Here is an 18,097-nt window from a genome sequence, read left to right as displayed (position 1 = left end):
AAAATGTTGGGGTCCCGCCAGGGAAATTTTTGTGACCATCCACCGTCCATCCCGCTGCGGGGCCGCCGCCGAGCTTCGGCCAATGGCGATTGCCTCCAAAGGAGACCCCTGACAGTGGAAACACATCCCCTAGGCTTGGGCCTGAGCTGAGCAGTGTCTTGGCACACCTCAGATGGTGTTCAATTCATTGGACGACTTTGAGGCTGTTGGTCCAATCTTAAGATTGCTGGCTGGAAGACGACACGGTCACTGAACAACATCACCGTTCCTTGCCTAGTCAATCGACATTCTATCACCTCAATCGCCAAAATGGACCAACTCAAAGCATTCCTCCCCTCGGGAGAAAAGGGCATCCTCCCCTATTACCTGTGGTTCGTAAGTCGCACCTACCGGGAACCCTCGGACCAACACGGCATCAACACTAACATCAATCCTCCTTCTAGATCTCCATCGTGTCCATGGGCAACGCTCTCCAAAACTACGTAACCCTCCACTACACCCGGCGCATCTACAACGGCCGCTTCGTCCCGAACCACGCGCTGCCCCCAGCCACGGGCAAGCACAGTCCCGAGGACAGCACCAACATCCTCAAGCCCGCCTCCGGCAAGGACGCCGAGAAGGCCAAGGACCAGGTCACTCCCCTGGCCGCTCGTGTCTTTGGCACCTACACCTTCGTCGCCGGCATCATCCGGCTCTACGCCAGCTACCAACCCGAGAACTACGCTCTGTACCAGATGGGCATCCTCACCCACGTCATTGCCGCCGTTCACTTCACCTCTGAGATGCTCATCTTCAAGACCATCCGGTTCAGCGGGCCTCAAATCTTCCCCTTCCTCGCTGCCTACGGCGGTACCACTTGGATGCTGCTCCAGTACAGCAACTACGTTGTCTAAGTGAGCTGAAAGGGGGTCAGGAGTATGTGTGTTAAAAAAGGTTGTATAATACAACACGGAAACGAGCATCCCCTCGTGTTTATAGGGACTCCGTAATCAGGCGTCTAGCAGCTGTCTAATATCAATAATACCACCTGTTGTTGCCTTTCTCACTGCAGCGACTTGCGGTACAACTCCCCTCCACAATCCCTCAACTTCGCAGCCGCCTGCTCCGGCGTAATGTCCCTCTGCGGCTCAGCCATAAGCTCATACCCAACCAAAAACTTCTTCACCGTGGCCGACCTCAGCAACGGAGGGTAAAAGTGCATGTGGAACCAGCTCGTCTCCGCCTCCTCTTCCGTGCAATCCAGCGGCGCCTGATGAACGCCAGAACCTATTGTTGAGATGTCAACAGACCCATCCCCTACACACTCACCATCAGGGTAGGAAAACTTACTGTAAGGAAAATTCGTCTCAAACAAATTATCGTACCTCCTCGCGACCTCTTGCACCGCCTGCGCAAACTCCAACCGTTCCTTATCATCCAGATCCACCAGCGCCCTCACATGACGCTTGGAAATGATGAGCACCTCAAACGGCCACAGAGCCCACCACGGGCAGACAACAACAAAGGAGTCATTTTCCCAGACTAGTCTCTCCTTCTTCTCTAGCTCAAGCTTGACGTAATCGCCTAGCAGATGCCGGCCTGTGTCGGACTTGTATTTCCTCATATTAACCAACTCCTTCCCTGGTTCTTCAGGGAGGGTGCTGGTAGTCCAGATCTGGCAGTGAGGATGAGGGTTTGAGCAGCCCATGGCGGCGCCTTTGTTCTCAAATATTTGCATGTTCTTGAGCTGGTGCTTTGGGGGGGTCACTTCGCCGTCTGGGTTCTCTGGGATAGTGGAGAGGACATAGGCGGCTTGGCCATTGAGAGGGTGGGAGGGGGAGAGGTGGGAGGCGTAGATACGTGTCCATGTGTTAATTACGGGGACAATTTCCTCGGGGGTCATATCAGCGAGGGTGGCGTCGTGTTTGGCGGAGAAAGTGAGGACGTAGCACCTGCCGGTGACGGGACGGGCTTGGAGGAGGAGGGAGGCAACATCGTCCTTGTTGGTTTCCGGATGGTAGTCTTGCTGGGTTTCCTTGACGGCGGAGTAGTCGTTGACAAAGGCGAATGTGTTTTTGTAGGGGGGGTTGCTGTCTCCTTGGGCACGTTTGTTGCCGGGGCAGAGGTAGCACTTGGGGTCGTACGAGGGGAGGGTATTCTTGGAGGGGGTTTCTTGTGCTCCTCTACAGGAACCGTGAGTTGATTGGCCGTCAGGTGTATGAAGAGGTTTCACTTACTGCCATGGCCTCTTAGTCCGGTGAGGGGAGACCAGCAGCCATGATCCGGTGAGGGGGTTGTACCGCCGGTGGGAGATGTCGTTGAGCACTTCGTCTGGCATCTTTTAAAGAGGTGACTGTGAATCTCGATGAGGTGAGGTTGATGGAAAGGAATAAGATGCAGTCGAAGCACTACTAATATGCAGGGTCTGGGATGAGAAGAAGCGGCGTTTGCATTGGGTTGTTCTCACAGCATCTTGCAGCAAATAACCCCGCGCCCACACTGCTGGGTCACACTTGCCAGTTTGGCGACAGCACGAGGCGGGGTCACTGGATGAGATCGAATTTTCAGATTCGCAGATTCGGCGCTGTTCCGGCGGTATTAATTAGTGCCGCACTTGTGTGCCATTGAGTTTTCAATTTCCGGGAATCATGTTCTGTTGCAAAGAGCTCTACGGGAAAAGCTGCTCATGCCTTACTCCCCATCATGTCAAGGTCCTGCCTGAGTTACGAAGCATGTGATCATATCAAATTTATACCAGATCGCTGGTCAAGCGACAATGCCGCAGTCCTCCCAACCTACACTCTCGTAATTGTGTATAACGTAAAGATTAACCAGGGCGAACAGCTCTGAAGCAACAATTCGTTCGACGATGTGCGGCTAGCAATGGGTTAGGGTTGTGACATCATCCGCCAACAGCTCGGGGAAGGGACAGGCCGAAGCGATGCACAGACCAGGCCGGCTGACACATTCCAAGGCCGGCTGATCCTCGGCAGCTTCTCCGCAAAGGCCCGTGTCCCCAAAGTGGCATCGCGCAGCTGCCTTGTCCAGGATTGACCCTCGATCACAACATCAATGTCCATCACCACACGCGCCCATTCCATCAAATTCGGATCCCTCACTACCAAGAATCATCAAAAATACGCGTCGCCTCCATCTCTTTCCTGTATGCGCAATCACATTCCCGCTTTCCCGTGGGTTTTCCGCGTGCCTTTTGGCAGTTTTAGGCGTGCTTGATTCATCGATTGTCTTTGCTTGGCCCCTGTCCAATAGTTGTCGCTCCACCAAAAGACAGCTCTCCATCCGCATCCGCATCATTTCGCGCCCACGCCCGCGCCAGCCCGTCTCGTCACACTCACAATGGGTGTCATTCGCAAAAAGATTGCTGCCAGAGGCGGCGAGGGCGGTGTCAAGTATGTTTGCGACGTTTGCTCTGCAGACATCACTTCTACTGTAAGTTATCCAGCTGCCGTTACTACCCCGCGATGGCCGGCTCGAGTCGCATCTCGTCTCCTGTCGGAGCAACTGTGGGGTCGACAACACAACCGTCGAGCATCCCCAAGCTAACAGCTTTCCCGGCAGGTCCGGATACGATGCGCACACAGCGCTTGCAATGAGTACGATCTTTGTGTACAATGCTTCGCCAATGGCTCCTCCAGCGGTTCCCACCAGCCTGCCACCCACCCCTTCCGAGTTATCGAACAGAATTCCTTCCCCATATTTGATCGCGAATGGGGCGCCGACGAGGAACTGCTACTCCTAGAAGGAGCCGAGATATATGGCTTAGGGTCCTGGGCCGACATTGCCGATCATATTGGTGGCTACCGTAGCAAGGATGAGGTTCGCGACCACTATTACAAGGTGTACATCGAGTCCGAAAACTTTCCGCTTCCGAAACGATGCAGCCCTCACGATATGGAACTGGCAAACGAGATTTCGAGAGAAGAGTTCCAGTCTCGCAAGAAGCGCAGGATCGAAGAGCGACGAGAGGCTGCAAAGAATGCCCCAGCTCTGCAACCAAAGACGAAACCGACGGCTAGTGTGCCGTCTTGTCACGAAATCCAGGGGTACATGCCCGGTCGATTGGAGTTCGAGACAGAATATGCCAACGAGGCCGAAGAAGCAGTACAACTCATGCAATTCGACCCAGGCGATGGCATCAACCCACGTACCGGCGAGCTCGAGCCAGAGATGGAGCTCAAGCTCACAGTTATGGAAATCTACAACTGCAGGTTAACACAGAGAGCCGAACGGAAGAAGGTCATCTTCGAACACAATCTTTTGGATTACCGAGAAAACAGCAAAATAGAAAAGAAGCGGTCCAAGGAAGAGAGGGACCTGATCAACAAGGCGAAGCCGTTCGCGCGCATGATGAACCGGGAAGATTTCGAGAATTTTTGTCAGGGGCTGATTGACGAACTCAACCTACGGCAAGCCATTGCTCAGTTGCAAGAATGGCGAAGCATGCGCATTGGTGACCTCAAGAGCGGCGAGAAGTACGAGCAGGAGAAGGCATTGCGGATTCAGAAGTCGATACCTATGGGATCCATGGACCGAGACCGCCTAGCAGCAAACCAACGTGGCAAGAACCAGCCACCACCGGAACCACCAAGCGGCGCCGCCCTGCTGGTTGCGCCAGAGCTTCCCATCCGGTCGGCAGCGTCAGTCGGAGGCACAAATGGCGATGCGGTGAATGGCGGGATCAAGATCGAGGGCAAGGAGAACCAGGTCAACGGGAACCACATCAACGGAGGCAGCATGGTGGTTGCCAATGGCACGCCAGCGAAACAGAAGTTTGTGGCGCAACCGATTCCAGGCATCCAGCCATTGCCGTTATCGCAAGACAACGCGCCTGATCTCCATCTTTTGACACCGGAGGAAGCGAAGCTCTGCGAGACGTTGCGCTTGCAGCCGAAGCCTTATCTGATGATCAAGGAGCAGATTTTGAAAGAGGCCGTCAAGAGCAACGGCAGCTTGAAGAAGAAGCAGGCCAAGGAAATCTGCAGGCTGGATACACAAAAGGGAGGGCGCATCTTTGACTTTATGGTGAATGCTGGATGGGTCATCAAGGCTTGACCTCTCCTTATTTGTGGGAATGTACATGACATCTTTATCCTTTTCGTTCCTATGTTAGGGCTGGAGTACTCTGGCGTTTTTGGTTATGAGCGGGATACCACATTGGGCGGACAGTGCGTTTTGGGTGGGATTGTTGAGACTATTCTGTATTTTATTTCATGCGATCGCAGATGGCATGCAATTGAAGATGTTTTCTGGTATCGTTCTGGATCATTTTGGAAATGCGCTTCGGTGTGGCGGACGGGATGAGTGATGACAATGCGGCCAAGCCCTTCCTCTCGGACCAACTCGCCCCCGCCCAACGCGACAGCCCCGAGGGCAGCAATGGATGGATGGGTGGTCACGCATGATGAGGGGGAATATCATTGGTTGCGGGTTCTGTCTCAGGGTATTTAAACCATTCTTTTTTGTTCCTCATCCTGTTCTTCTCTTTTTCTTTTTCCCTTTCTCTCTGTGCCGTGGTTCTCGTGAGATCACACTTGTCGGTCGGCTTCAGCTGTCTTGTCTTGTTCGCTTGCTACCCTCTCCATTGCTTGCTCTACCTCTCAGTGTCTGCTCCATCCTTGCTCATCTTCTTTGTGTTGTACGCAATTGACCTTGACAGTATTGCAGCGTTTTTGTCGTTGTCGCCGTTGTCAACCCAAGCAAAATGGCCGATCACTCTTCCAACACTGTTTACTTGGTCACTGGGGCGAATAGGGGTATTTACTTACCCCTTTTTCTTTGCTGACACTGCCATCTTGGCACATCCCAACCCCGCGTCATCTCCCTCATCTGCCTTTTGCATTAACCCTTTACCACTGCCCCCTTCCATAACACTTTCACAGTCTCTTTATAGCTCCTCATACCTTTTTCTGTTCGCCCCCAGTATTTGTCACCCACCACCCACCCACCAATATCAAGCACCACCCAACTAACTAACCTTCCTCCTTTTATCAGGGATCGGCCTCGCCATCGTCAAACTCCTCTCCGCCCGTCCCAAAACAACCATCATCGCCACAACCCGCTCCTTTTCCACTCCCTCCCCCTTCGATGCTACAACACCCCACCATGCCACCAGCTGCGTCATCCCTATTCTTCTCGACGACGCAAAAGATGAGATATCATCATCTACCCTACCCTCCCGCCTCCAATCCCTCGGCATCACCCACATCAACACCCTCATCGCAAACGCCGGTTCGGCCACAGGTTTTAAATCAGTCTTTGACACGACAGAGGAAGAGTACCTCGCTGACCTTAATGTCAACACCCTCGGCCCAATCAGATTGTTCAAAGCACTATGGCCGCTGTTGGAGAAGGAAGGAGGGAAATTTGTCGTGATTGGGAGTTCGGTGGGGAGTATAGGGGGTTTGGTGACACCGGAGGGGGAGGTGGAGGGGGGGATGTTGGTTTGTGGAGGGTATGGGTTGAGTAAATGTGGGGTGGGGTGGTGGGTGATGAAGTTGAGGGCGGAGCTTAAGATGCAGCAAAAGGGGGTGGTGGTTGGGGTCGTTCATCCGGGGTGAGTTTTCTGTCAAGTGTTGGGAGTGGGAATGGAGATGCTGATGATGAGTACCTACCTAGGTGGGTGAAAACGGAGATGGGACAGGGGCTGGCGGATGCGGTTGGGTTTGAGGCGGGGCCGCCTTTGGGGGTGGGGGAGAGTGCGAGGGGGGTTGTTGAGCAGGTATGTTACCCTTAGTATCATAGTTGGAGAGGTGCTGACATCAAGGTAGATTGACAAGCTGACGATGGAAAATTCGGGGCAGTTTTGGAGGTGGGATGGGGGTGTTTTGCCTTGGTAGTAAGCTCCAGGCGTTTATACCGGAGATAAGTTGGAAATATCCAGTTCCAAGCGCTTGGTGTTGTGCTCGGGCGACTGTTGAGACTCTTGGTTGCTCGTCAGGGGTTCAGGGGTAGCCCACTAACAGATCCTCGCGCACACTCCACCGAAATCTGTTAGTGCAGGTTGCCCATCGTTGAGACGTTTTCCGTTGCATGTGGAAGTGTCCAACATTCGACTGTGGTCCGTTGGCCTAATAAAAGATGCCATTGATTATCTAAAGTGTTGGGTTCGGTGTTGGTGCTGTGCTCAGCCTGCATCCCTTTACCCGGGCTGCACTATCAACCCGTGTCCGACAGCTATGTTTACCCATCGGGCATACAACTCCGGGGACTCGGTGCCAACAACATCAGACGAAAAAAAGGCCCGGCCGGCGTTGGACATTGGATGCCAACCGTCAAACGGGCCCGGGTCAAAAGCTTGTCAACGGGCGACCAAGGATTGATTGGCAAGCCATCAATTGGAAGATCACTCATGCATGTGGCTGCGAAACCAGGTCTCACATCCAAGGCGTGCCACCCTATCAATCCTGGGGATCTGCACGTGTTCCGTGGCCCAGTTGACATCATCGTCACTGTCTGGCGAGGCGCTCGCTCAGGGTGGTATGGCGGTTAGCCACTGATGCCACTGAATGACGACGACCCTTTGCGCAGCTGCACGGCGAAGGGGGATTCTATCTAGAGATAGAGTGGTAGACTACGGGGGAAACTGGGGGGAAAGACGGATGATACGCCTATCGCTAGATGCAGATTGCAGATGCAGCTGCACAGGAGAGGAGCTGAAGAGTGGAGTGAAGTCACGGAGCTATGAGCGGGATAGGTGGGGGAGAATACGAGGGGAGGGGAGGAGAAGTGAGGAGGAAAGAGGAGGCTGGCAATGGTATCATTTTGAGTACATACGAACAGAACAAACATGACGCCAACAGCACGATAAAAGAGTTGAGTTGTTGTAGAAGACATAAAAGTAAAGTCTTGCGATCAGTGGTTTCACGATTGAACTGCCCAAAACGAAGCGAACCCCACAGTTTTGGGCGGGCAGGGGTCAACGGTTCGGTTACCGGGCCAGAAGCCCAGAACCCCAAGCTGGTGGCGCAGAAACCCCACCACCTCAACCCCCCCAGTCTGCGGCCTGCACCTGCCCCCTCTGGTGCAAGCAAGTTTTTGCGCCGGTGTCCCTTGTGCGTCGCTGGGCGTCAAAGGGTCCTCCGTTCCATCATCCCAGTCTCTGTTCTCGACCTTCCTGTGTCTTGGTGTCTTTGCGATTTCTTGCATTTTTCGCAGTGTTGTTTTGGTTGTTTCAGTCCCTGAAGCTGCTTGTGTTTTTTGTTTTTTTTTTTTTGGTGTGGAGAGCTCCATCTCACCCCCCCCCTGTCGAACAAGGTCGTCGTCATTGCACCAGCAACCAGGAGCGAGACTCGACAGACACCCAGCGCGCGATATCGCCTGCTCTCGCACAACCATCGTCTCAACCTGTTCCCACACCCCGAATCATTCCCCTACGAACACCTTACTTGGCCCGTTCTAGTTCCCTGTGTTGTCAATCGTTTGTATTCCGAGAGCAAATACGAAAAGTTCATGCCGCTTCCTCCATCGCACCTGATAACGCAAACCACCTTTGCGAAACCTCTCTTCCAACCGTAATAGCTACCGCCTCAGACCAGAGACTGCTCGAGAGACCAGCGATAGAAGAACCCTCGGTATTCGAACCAGGTCAGCGACGGTCGAGTCGCTTGTTGCGCCAACGACCAGCGCAACCCACACCATGGAGCATGCAGCACAGGCGATCGACCATGTGCAACAACTCTACATCCGCGCCGGCGGCGGCGCCGGGCCACCCGCCTCCGAGAGACCACCCGTGTTCAAGGCGATCGGCATAGGCCTCGCCATTGGCTCCGGCGCCTTCATCGGTACCTCGTTCGTGCTCAAAAAGGTCGGCCTGCTTCGCGCCAACGAAAAGTACAACGAGGTGGCTGGCGAGGGATATGGGTATCTCAAGAACTTTTACTGGTGGGCGGGCATGATCCTGATGATCTTGGGCGAGGGACTCAATTTCGCTGCGTACGCCTTCACCGATGCCATTCTGGTCACCCCTCTGGGAGCCCTGTCGGTTGTCATCACCACCATCTTGTCGGCCATTTTCTTGAAGGAGCGCTTGAGCATGGTCGGCAAGGTTGCTTGTTTTCTGTGTATCGTTGGGTCGGTTGTCATCGTCATGAATGCACCGCAAACATCGGCTGTTAAGGACATCCAGGACATGCAAGGCTTCGTCGTACATCCGCTGTTTTTGAGTTACGCGGGCGTCATTATCGTCGGCAGCGCTATTGTCGCATTTTGGCTGGGACCAAAGTATGGCGCCAAGAATATGATGGTGTACATTTCCATCTGCAGTTGGATCGGCGGACTGAGCGTTGTGGCGACGCAGGGCCTGGGAGCCGCCATCATCGCCCAGGCGGGAGGAAAGCCTCAGTTCAACCAGTGGTTTTTGTATGTGTTGTTGGTTTTCGTTATTGCTACGCTCTTGACCGAGATTATTTACCTCAACGTGAGTGCCTCCCTTATATACCCCCTTTTCCAACGACACCGACGAGGCTTTGATGAAATCCTTTGCAAATCCTTCTTGCCACCCCTGGACCCGACGGGAGTTTTGACACCTTTATGCAGAAAGCGCTCAATTTGTTCAACGCCGCCTTGGTTACCCCCACCTATTATGTCTACTTTACCAGTACCACCATTATCACCTCGGCAATCCTGTTTAGAGGTTTCAATGGCACACCGACATCGATTATCACCGTGGTGATGGGATTCTTGGTTATTTGCTCGGGGGTTGTTCTCCTGCAGCTGTCCAAGTCCGCCAAGGACGTCCCAGACACTGCCGTCTTTGCCGGTGACCTCGACCAAATCCAGACCATTGCCGAGCAGCCCCAGCCCGAAACCGAGCCCAAGGCGGACGCCATTAGAGGCACCGCTGCCATTGTCAGGCGCCTGTCATCCGCGAGACAAAAGATGGAATTGGAGGAGCTCAAACGATTGCACGAGGAGAAGATTCAAGAGAGTCTTGCCCCTGTCAGCGAAAATGGAGCTCCTCTCTACGAATGGGACGGTCTACGAAGAAGGCGCACTGGAACCTTCAGCAGTCACCGCACTCGTCCCGGCACCGGTGTTGGTGCCTCCCCCGCGCCCTCTGGCGCCCCCTTTCTCGCTCCTCCTACACCTCACCCTCCACTCGGCTGGTCACACTTCCCCACCGAGGAGGAACTCGCCGAGGCGAGTAGACCTGTCTCGCCTGCCCTCTCTAGCATAATGGGCACGATCCGCAGCCGCGCCCGGTCTGCCCTCCTCCCAGGGCACCCCGACTACAAGCCCAGCAACAACCCCTCCACCACAAAGGTGCAAAGCCCAATGCACCCCGTCCAGTTGACCTCGATAGCAGTGCCAGGTCAGGACAATCCCGCTTCTTCCAACAACCCATCAGATGATTTTCTGCACCCACTGGGAGCAGCAAGACAAACCAGATCAGGAACGACAGCTAGCGCCTCGAGTTCCAAACGGCGGGTCCAGTTCCCGGAATACAACGAGGGCGAACACCCCCTCCCATCACCACCCACCCCCCCACCTCACTCTGCAAAGCGCCAGTTTTCCTTTCAAAACATTTTCAAACGCAACCAAGCCCAGTCCATCGACGGGGCGTTGGAGAGTGGCGGCAGCCCGCAGAGAAGCGGGCTCAACTCGAGGGGGTACTCGTCCCCTCAGGTGCGCATCACGGGCGCGACGGAGGAGGAGAGGTTAGGGCTGGTTAAGCCCCATCCTTTGGCCGCCAAGTCGATGCCTGCTCTGCAGATTCAGCGGTTTTCCGAAGAGGAGGAAGAGGAGGACAGCGAGGATGAGCAGCAGCATGTTCAGGAGAAGAGACCTTTTGTTGGGGGGGATGGGGGTGATAGGAAGGCGAGGGAGTATGGGCATAGTATTACGCAGGGGTATACTAATATTTCCCCTCCGAGGAAGAAGACGGAAAAAGATGTGGAAAAGGATGAGCTGAAGGCTTATGAGGAGAGGAGGCAGAGGTTTAAGGAGCGGAGGAGTATGGAGGGGGAGAAGGAGAGGCCGAGGGAGAGGAGTGGGAGTGGGAGTGGGAGTGGGAGTGGGAGTGGGGGGAGTAGTTCTGGGTCAGGGAGTGATAAGAAGGGGAGGAGGAGAGGGAGGGCGGATAGTAAACCACCACCGCAGCCGCATAATCATAAGAGGACGGGGACGGGAGGGGGAAGTGGGGAGTTTATTTGAGGCTCTGGGGCATGCCGAAAGTGGATGATGAGGGAAATGACTGTTATGATTATGCGCTTTTTTTTTTTTTTTTTTGTTTTTTTTTTGGAAGGGGTTGGACCTGTCACAAAAGGAATGAATCAGTACATATGGGAAAGGCTCTTTTCTGTTTGCAAGCCGGGATGGGAAAGTTTGGGTACCTATCAAAATTGGGTGGGTGTGGGATGGCAAAGTTTGAAAAGCAAGCGAGCATGCATTGTGCAGTTTTGTCTTTTTCTTCTTCTTTTTTGGCAGCTGTTAACACCAGGAAGGGGAATTGTAGGATAGGGACATGATGGATAGAACAAGGACTGGTTTGATGGCGGTAGAGGCAGACATGGGTAGTAGTGTAGACTAAAGAGAAAGAGTAATGATGAACAACAACAACCAAACAACCTATAACAACACAAAAAAATGCTCCCAAAATGATGATGTGCTGAAATGGACTGTAAAGAAAAGAATATAGTCATAAGCCCGGGTATCCATCGCTAATTGCTTTTCCAAAATTGCCTTCCAAGCTCTCTCGTCATCGCAGAAGAGAGAAGACCACCAACCCGCCAGCACCTACCCAGCCAACAGCAACCACCGCACAAGAGCTAGCAAAGAGGAAGAAACTCTGCTGCTGTGTTGTGATGGCGAGGAAGATGATAAAGGGTGGGTGATCCTCTCACTTTTTTCTCCTTTTTCTTTCCACCCCTTCTTCACATCTTATCTCTTTTCACAATGTCAAACTAGAGTCAAACTCAGCAGGGTCCCTGATGCCCTCATCTCATTCCCCGTGCGATGAAAATCACCACTCCGTATATATGGTGTCTTAACATCCACTTGCCTTCCGTCCAAAAGATTACTCCAAAGTAGTTCTCCTTATCGCTCCTCATAAACACCATATATAACCTCCAAAGTCCATCCCCATCTCCAACACACTTGTTTCACTCCCCGTTACCGAGGCAATCTCTCTTGGTTTCTTTTCTTCCGCTTTGACCATCACCACGCAATCCCCTCCTGACTGGCACTCTGCCTCTCCCTACTCCTACTCTTCTTCTCCTCACCACCCCTCTTCTTCCCCTTCTTCTTCTTCTGCGACGCGCTCTCCTCCACATCCCCACTATACTCCTCCAAAACCGGCTTCTCCCCCTGCTCCCCCTCCAACCCCTCCCCAACAACCACCGCCCCCTCCTCCTTCATCCTCTTCCTTTCTCGTCTAGCCCTGTTCGCCCTCGCCTTCCTGACCACCTCATCATCCATCTTCGCCCTCCACTCACACTCCCCCGCAAACTCGCAATACCCACACTTGAACGCATCCTCCATCTCCACCCCCCTCGGCTCCCTCTCCCCCTTCCACCAAGGCATAGTCTGCGCAAGATACGTATCCAGCGTGCCCGGCTCGACAAAATACGTAGTCGTGGAGATGACCCTCCCCTCATCCTTGTCTATCTCGTCTTCATCCTCTTCCTCAGCAGCAGCCGGTGCCTTCCCCTTACCTCGATAGCGATATTCCACAGCTACTATCTGTCCGATATCCGATGCTCCACGTGGAAAGGTGACCTGGAGCTCAAACTTCAAAAGCCCTAGCAACGATTGGAGATTGCCGTACTTGAGACCCTTGGGTCGTTTCCCTGCACCGGGTGACGCCGGGGCAGAGAAATAAGCAGAGGATTCCGTCGTGGTGGTTGTCGTGGATGTAGTGGTGGTCCTGGCGCTTTCGTATTCATACCCCCTTTCTGACGCCCCTTCCGTTTCGCTTTCTGAATCCCCATTCTCAAACACCTCTTCATGCAGAGCGCCCATTTGAGCCATAAACGAGTCTGAGAAGGGTTCCTCTGGGTTCAAGTTATACCGGCCAAAGATCTGGAAGTAGTCGAGTTTGTCCGAGGCCATCTCACTGAGAAAACGGTGGTACAGGAACAGCTGGATCAGGGACATGTGAACCTGGGGTTTAGACGGGGGCTTGGGAGTGAGACGAGTCTTGATGTCGGTTATGTAGACTTGCATCATGGTGTCAGCGAGGCGTTGTGAGGCGGTGGTTTGGCTTCCGCGACTGCTGAGAGTCTCCTCTTCTAGTTCGGAATCGGGATTCTCGTAGCTGAGGTAGTCAATGACACCGTTCACCAGGTTGCCGTCTACCATGCCCCAAACCTGCAGTTCCCGGGTTGAGCCAGTATCGCGAAGTGTTCGTAAACCCAAAATGACATTCCACATTTGCAGACCTAAATTGTCCACCTTTTTAGCGATGGTGACTGTAACGGGCTGAAAAACTTCGCGCTCGAGCTTCTCGTGAATCTTGGAGCCCCTCTTCATGGCAGGAGTTTGCGTCCTTCTGCCAAACGGAAGTCTCGACAGTGTGTAGTAGTGCTGCAACTCGCACCATAGCCCAGCTGTAAGATCAGTAACAGACAGTGGTTTCTTTGGAAAGGATCGAAACTGGGCGAGGGGCGACGGAACAACGCCATTGCGTCTCTTGACTTCTATCTCGAGCATGTGTTGGGGGTTCTCATCCGACACAGATAACGACGTGTCGCTGACGCCAGCAAGCGCCTGACTCACTAGTCGAGGTGTCTGGTCAGTTAGACAGGCGACAAAGCCGGGGGCAAACAACTCACGGTCCGGGTAGTTGACGTCCGGTATTGTATCCACGGTAGACATGCGCGCTGTCTTGTGCTTGACGTTGAAAGACACACGGCTGCCACTGCTGCGCGGCGCATTCCAGATTCCACTGTCCTGACTGTCACCGCACTCCCTGCCCACATGTTTAGAATTTGCCGAGCCATGACGATAGGTACGAGGGTTCGTTTCGGGGGTGAGCTGGATGATGTCAAATTTCAAGTCGTTCTCACTGAGGGCGTCGAGCGCTTCATCAACGGCTTGAGAAGCATCGGGTTTGATACCGCCACTGATGTCCCACCTCGGCTTGACTAGCTGCGATGGCCTCGGTTTATTCTGGGGCACTGTTGGGGGTCTGTAGACCGAAACAACTTCGGGTACGGGCGGATCCCATGATGAAGATGGGGCCTTTGAATCGATTGTGGGTTGGGAGGGTTTGGAGGGCTTGGGTGGGGAGGGCGGTGGTCGTGACGTACGCGGAGCTGGGATCCGCGGTGCGGGCGCTGGAACTTTCGTCGGCGCTGGTTCTGGCGGGGCCGACGTTGGAACCACGGGAGAAATGCGGTCGGCAAGCGCGCAAAGAAGTCTTTCCTCCTCCGGGCTCAGGTTGTAGCCATACTCGCTGCTGTCGTCGTCGTCGCTATACGACCTGAGGCTCGACATGGCCACGGCTTCAGGACGGCATCGTGTGCTTTTGTTGAAGACGCAGCGCTTCAGTGAGGCTCCCAAAGTTCCACTTGCTCATGTCCGCTCGGCGGTTTCTTCCCCGCACCATTGCTGGCGAGGCGCGTGGTCACGTGGGTTCGCTGGACTTGGGTTTCATGACTTTCCAACCCTAACCCCGGTTGAGAAAACATTCATTCAGACAAGCATGCTCGCTACAGAATAATTGGCACAGCAGGTAAGTTAACCCCATATTATACTGTGAACCATGCCTCAAAAGTACATTATTAGGCCCTTAAAATATCTTTCAAGGCTTATGAACTATCTTTTAAGACATATTGACTATTTTAAAACGTAAGACGATTATCTTTCGAGGTATGGTGAGTGAGATAATACGGGCCTTACCTACTTTCGACCGCTAATTATTTTGTGGTGAGGGAAGCAAGCTAACCAGCTCGATACCTCGAGCTCAGAGGTTCTTGAGCATCACTGTCCACCATCTCAGCATCATCTAAACGGTATCTCATCCACTATCTGCGCTCCATCCAAATACCTGTCCTCCAAAAAAGTCGTCACAAAGATGACGCAGCCCTCAGGGGCTCTTTTCAGGCACCACACCAAAAACGAGATGCGAGTTACAGGGGTTCAAAGCCCGCTAACCAAGCGCCACAGGTCTTGTCTCAACAACCCTGGAATCACCGGCGAATCACTCAGCTGAGCCCCTCGCACTTGATGCCAGTTTGAACGATGGGGAGGACTCCAGGCAGAATCTCGTTTCTGGTGTTTATATATACCCGTGTTCTCCAACCTCACCCGCATGTCTGATTGACTGCTTCTCCTTAAACCAACCACTGTCCAGCTCTTGTTTGTCTGTCATTTGTAACCCGCTGAAGAAATGTTCCACATCCGCCGCCGCCGCAACGTTCTGCAGGACAACCTGGGCTCCACACCGCCGCCAAACCGGAAACCCGCATTGACGTCTTCCGGACCCAACTCCACTTCCGGCCCGGCGGCCGATTGCGAACTGCCTCATCATGATGATTCCGGCGCTCAACCAAAAAGGGGCTTTTCCCAACTGCCACCAGAGATCCATCTGATAATCACACAACATCTCATCTATCCTGATGCCCTATCCCTCAAGCACACCTCTCGCTATTTCTACCGGCTCGTCGATACCGGCGTGAAACTGAAGGTTGATTGGCTCATGGAGAGGAGGAAGCTGCATCTGGAATGCCCGAGTAATCAGCGATGTGATTTGGGGAGTGACTTGCGGTTTTGTAGGGGGAGCGTAAAGTCAGTATCGTCACAATTAGCTCTTACTGGTATCTTCGAGAATAGCCGAAGGCTAACAAGGATATGTTTAGGTTATTGATGCAACGAAGAAGAGAGCATATCGAGTGTGAATCACGACCTGGTTTAGGCTGTCTAATTTACGGCACAGAGACCTGTCCCCATGCAAGGAAGCTCAAAACCAAAATCAAGAGGTGGTTGAGGGGCCCGGTGACGTTGGAGATGAGATGGGTCTTGTTGGTTATTGGTGTTGCTTTGCTGCCGTTGATCATAATGGGTTGGGTTTGGTTGATGGAGAGCTTTGTTTGGAGTTGACAAGTCTTGTTTGAAGTCTGATATGAGCAGGTGTAATCGCCCTGGCTTTACTTTCAATCTGTAATGATAGTATACCCCAGCTACGCAATGAGGATAATGCAAATTTTTGCTGTCGACGTTATGAAATCCAATGCCCCTGTCAGCCGTCACCACCATCCCATTTTAGAAAGGATCCCTCACTGGTCGTGGTGTTTGATAGTGGCGGATACTTCATTCCTTCGGAATGAGCACTGGCCGAACTGGCCCCAAAATTCCAGTATCTGGCCCCATGACCTCCAGGGAAGAGTGAGAAAATAATCGAAGAGTCCCAATCCTGGAGGAAATCACTTGTGCCATCGTTCCCCATATCGAATCCCGGGTCGTGACCTGCGCCAAAGGGTTGTACTAACCCGCCGTCGACCTCTTGAGATGGCGAGAAGTTTTCGAAACCTTCGAACTGGGGGTTATCGAAGCTTTGTGGTGGTGGCGTTGCGGGAGGTTGACAAACCAATGTTTCCATCATGCTAGTGGCGGGTGTCACCGATTTGGTATAAGCACGAGCGTGGGATTGAATGCCCTTGAGGCCGTTGGACATGCACTGTTTTAGGAAGTCAATATGCCTTGGTTTTTCACAGATTGGGGGTCTGGAAAGAAAACAAACCTGCATTTCAACCACATTCCACTTCTCTTCACACCTTGCCGCCAGGGGTTGCCAAATTTCCTTGCGCATACTCATGTACTCCTTGCACACCCTCCCCAGCTTCCTCGTATGAGCGTCATTCTGACCCTTTTTCTTCATGAAGCTTTCGTGTCTCTTTGATGGGAATGTCGACGTAAAGCTGGATGGCGTGCTGGTAACCGGTGTCCCATAATTCTCAGTTGCTGGTGATGTTGGCTCACAATGGTCGATCCTGCAGACAGCCTCTTTCACTCTCCTCACGAGACTAGACAATGCCGTTGACATCAAGCCTGGGAGCTGCGCTCTGATAGAATCGGCGTCTTCGTCGTATGAATCCTGTCCGTGGGTGACATCAAGAATGATTTCCAATCGGTGTTCACTCCAGAACCCTTGCAACACATCGACAACCTCTTCGATGACGGTCTTCTGATGTGGTGTCGCCGGTGGTGTCCTGGCTTCAAAAAGGATATCCCAAATCTGATACCATATCTCCTTGTCTGACCCACCCAACCGCGCTCGCAACAGCTCCTGCTTTTCAGGCGGAATCGATGTGTTTGGTGGGTCTGTTCTCCCTTTCAAATCTTCCGTACATGTTCGCTGTCGGATGTGATGATCGCGTTCCTTGATGTCTGAAAACTTGTGTTGGCAAATCGGGCAGTAAAACGGGAGTTCGTAGTGTTTGCGCATGAGATGCTGCTTGACATCTCGAATTCGTCTAAGCTTGTAGGACATGCAATCCATATGGTGGAAGGGGTCCCGCTTCCAGAATGGACAACTCCACGATATATCGGAAGATCCAGTCCCCGGAGCCTTGTCTTCCTGCTCGAGGTATGGAATATCATTGTCCCCGTCGGTGTCGTAGTTCTTGATCTCACATCTGCGTTTGTTTTTGTGATTCTTTGGCCTAACGGTCTGCTCATACGAGAGGTCGGATGTCGCTTTGTTTGCAATCATAGCCAGAGACTATTTGGATGAAGCTGTCAGTTAGGGCGGAAAAGAGAGATACGAGAGGCGAGCGCTATACATCGGGGGGCAAAACAAATGGGTTGACTGAGATGTCATGAGAGGGCAGGCATCTGAAATTCCAAATTCGATTTGGCCGGACAAGGCAGACTCTCAACACATGGGGTCATGCGCTAGTAGGGTCTGTCCTATTGGATGACGCCGTGGCATGCGGTAATTCAGACAAATGTCCAACTTTCCAATTGCCCAGGCACCCCTCCCGACAAAATGGTTACCACACCAAAGTAAGTCAACCCATAGGATAGTATAAACCATACCTCATGAAATATTAAATAGGCCCTTGAATATTATTAAAGACCTATTATCTATCGTTGAAGGCCTCATAATTATCCTCCAAGGTATAGATAGTCCACGATATGATGTGGGTTAACCTACCTT

The 18,097-nt window shown here is 52.9% G+C and overlaps 8 protein-coding genes across 8 annotated transcripts; 5 read left to right on the top strand and 3 right to left on the bottom strand.

Moving 5' to 3' along the window:
- Window positions 1-44: 44 nt before the first annotated feature.
- On the top strand, window positions 45-992 carry ERG28 (ergosterol biosynthesis protein). The gene is made up of 2 exons (XM_062914492.1): window positions 45-375; window positions 444-992. Exons 1-2 carry the CDS (start codon window positions 310-312, stop codon window positions 891-893), a joined length of 516 nt encoding a protein of 171 aa, XP_062763170.1. The 5' UTR covers window positions 45-309; the 3' UTR covers window positions 894-992.
- Window positions 993-1,042: 50 nt separating this feature from the next.
- On the bottom strand, window positions 1,043-2,635 carry GAL7 (galactose-1-phosphate uridyl transferase; the record flags this gene model as incomplete). Its single annotated transcript, XM_062914491.1, has 3 exons — window positions 2,217-2,635; window positions 1,330-2,162; window positions 1,043-1,266 (listed from the first exon to the last, which is right to left on the bottom strand). Exons 1-3 carry the CDS (start codon window positions 2,315-2,317, stop codon window positions 1,043-1,045), a joined length of 1,158 nt encoding a protein of 385 aa, XP_062763169.1. The 5' UTR covers window positions 2,318-2,635.
- A 148-nt stretch (window positions 2,636-2,783) lies between these two features.
- On the top strand, window positions 2,784-5,052 carry ADA2 (Transcriptional adapter ada2; the record flags this gene model as incomplete). The annotated part of the gene is made up of 2 exons (XM_062914490.1): window positions 2,784-3,429; window positions 3,559-5,052. Exons 1-2 carry the CDS (start codon window positions 3,337-3,339, stop codon window positions 5,050-5,052), a joined length of 1,587 nt encoding a protein of 528 aa, XP_062763168.1. The 5' UTR covers window positions 2,784-3,336.
- Window positions 5,053-5,701: 649 nt separating this feature from the next.
- Window positions 5,702-6,557, top strand: QC763_606540 (uncharacterized protein; the record flags this gene model as incomplete). The annotated part of the gene is made up of 2 exons (XM_062914489.1): window positions 5,702-5,753; window positions 5,992-6,557. The coding sequence occupies 2 exons, from the start codon at window positions 5,702-5,704 to the stop codon at window positions 6,555-6,557; spliced, it is 618 nt and encodes a 205-aa protein (XP_062763167.1).
- A 2,078-nt stretch (window positions 6,558-8,635) lies between these two features.
- On the top strand, window positions 8,636-11,151 carry QC763_606530 (uncharacterized protein; the record flags this gene model as incomplete). Its single annotated transcript, XM_062914488.1, has 2 exons — window positions 8,636-9,415; window positions 9,535-11,151. 2 exons carry the CDS (start codon window positions 8,636-8,638, stop codon window positions 11,149-11,151), a joined length of 2,397 nt encoding a protein of 798 aa, XP_062763166.1.
- Window positions 11,152-11,179: 28 nt separating this feature from the next.
- Window positions 11,180-14,467, bottom strand: QC763_606520 (uncharacterized protein). Its single transcript, XM_062914487.1, has 2 exons — window positions 13,770-14,467; window positions 11,180-13,712 (listed from the first exon to the last, which is right to left on the bottom strand). The coding sequence occupies exons 1-2, from the start codon at window positions 14,431-14,433 to the stop codon at window positions 12,154-12,156; spliced, it is 2,223 nt and encodes a 740-aa protein (XP_062763165.1). The 5' UTR covers window positions 14,434-14,467; the 3' UTR covers window positions 11,180-12,153.
- A 237-nt stretch (window positions 14,468-14,704) lies between these two features.
- QC763_606510 (uncharacterized protein) lies at window positions 14,705-16,160 on the top strand. The gene is made up of 2 exons (XM_062914486.1): window positions 14,705-15,726; window positions 15,798-16,160. The coding sequence occupies exons 1-2, from the start codon at window positions 15,329-15,331 to the stop codon at window positions 16,036-16,038; spliced, it is 639 nt and encodes a 212-aa protein (XP_062763164.1). The 5' UTR covers window positions 14,705-15,328; the 3' UTR covers window positions 16,039-16,160.
- Window positions 16,161-16,177: 17 nt separating this feature from the next.
- QC763_606500 (uncharacterized protein) lies at window positions 16,178-18,014 on the bottom strand (the record flags this gene model as incomplete). The annotated part of the gene is made up of 2 exons (XM_062914485.1): window positions 16,679-18,014; window positions 16,178-16,615 (listed from the first exon to the last, which is right to left on the bottom strand). The coding sequence occupies exons 1-2, from the start codon at window positions 17,648-17,650 to the stop codon at window positions 16,178-16,180; spliced, it is 1,410 nt and encodes a 469-aa protein (XP_062763163.1). The 5' UTR covers window positions 17,651-18,014.
- Window positions 18,015-18,097: the final 83 nt, after the last annotated feature.

This window comes from Podospora pseudopauciseta, chromosome 6, assembly GCF_035222475.1.
Source record: "Podospora pseudopauciseta strain CBS 411.78 chromosome 6, whole genome shotgun sequence".
In the NCBI taxonomy this organism is placed as follows: domain Eukaryota; kingdom Fungi; phylum Ascomycota; class Sordariomycetes; order Sordariales; family Podosporaceae; genus Podospora; species Podospora pseudopauciseta.
The sequence above is the reverse complement of the archived record's forward strand: the minus strand, read 5'-3'. Positions and strand labels throughout refer to the sequence as shown.

Coding starts and splice junctions, on each gene's coding strand:
- QC763_606520 (XM_062914487.1), bottom strand. CDS start 14,433: ATGTCGAGCCTCAGGTCGTATAGCGACGACGACGACAGCAGCGAGTAT. Junction 13,713..13,769: donor GGACGTCAACTACCCGGACC/GTGAGTTGTTTG, acceptor CACCTCGACTAG/TGAGTCAGGCGCTTGCTGGC.
- QC763_606510 (XM_062914486.1), top strand. CDS start 15,329: ATGTTCCACATCCGCCGCCGCCGCAACGTTCTGCAGGACAACCTGGGC. Junction 15,727..15,797: donor TTTTGTAGGGGGAGCGTAAA/GTCAGTATCGTC, acceptor GGATATGTTTAG/GTTATTGATGCAACGAAGAA.
- ERG28 (XM_062914492.1), top strand. CDS start 310: ATGGACCAACTCAAAGCATTCCTCCCCTCGGGAGAAAAGGGCATCCTC. Junction 376..443: donor TCCCCTATTACCTGTGGTTC/GTAAGTCGCACC, acceptor TCCTCCTTCTAG/ATCTCCATCGTGTCCATGGG.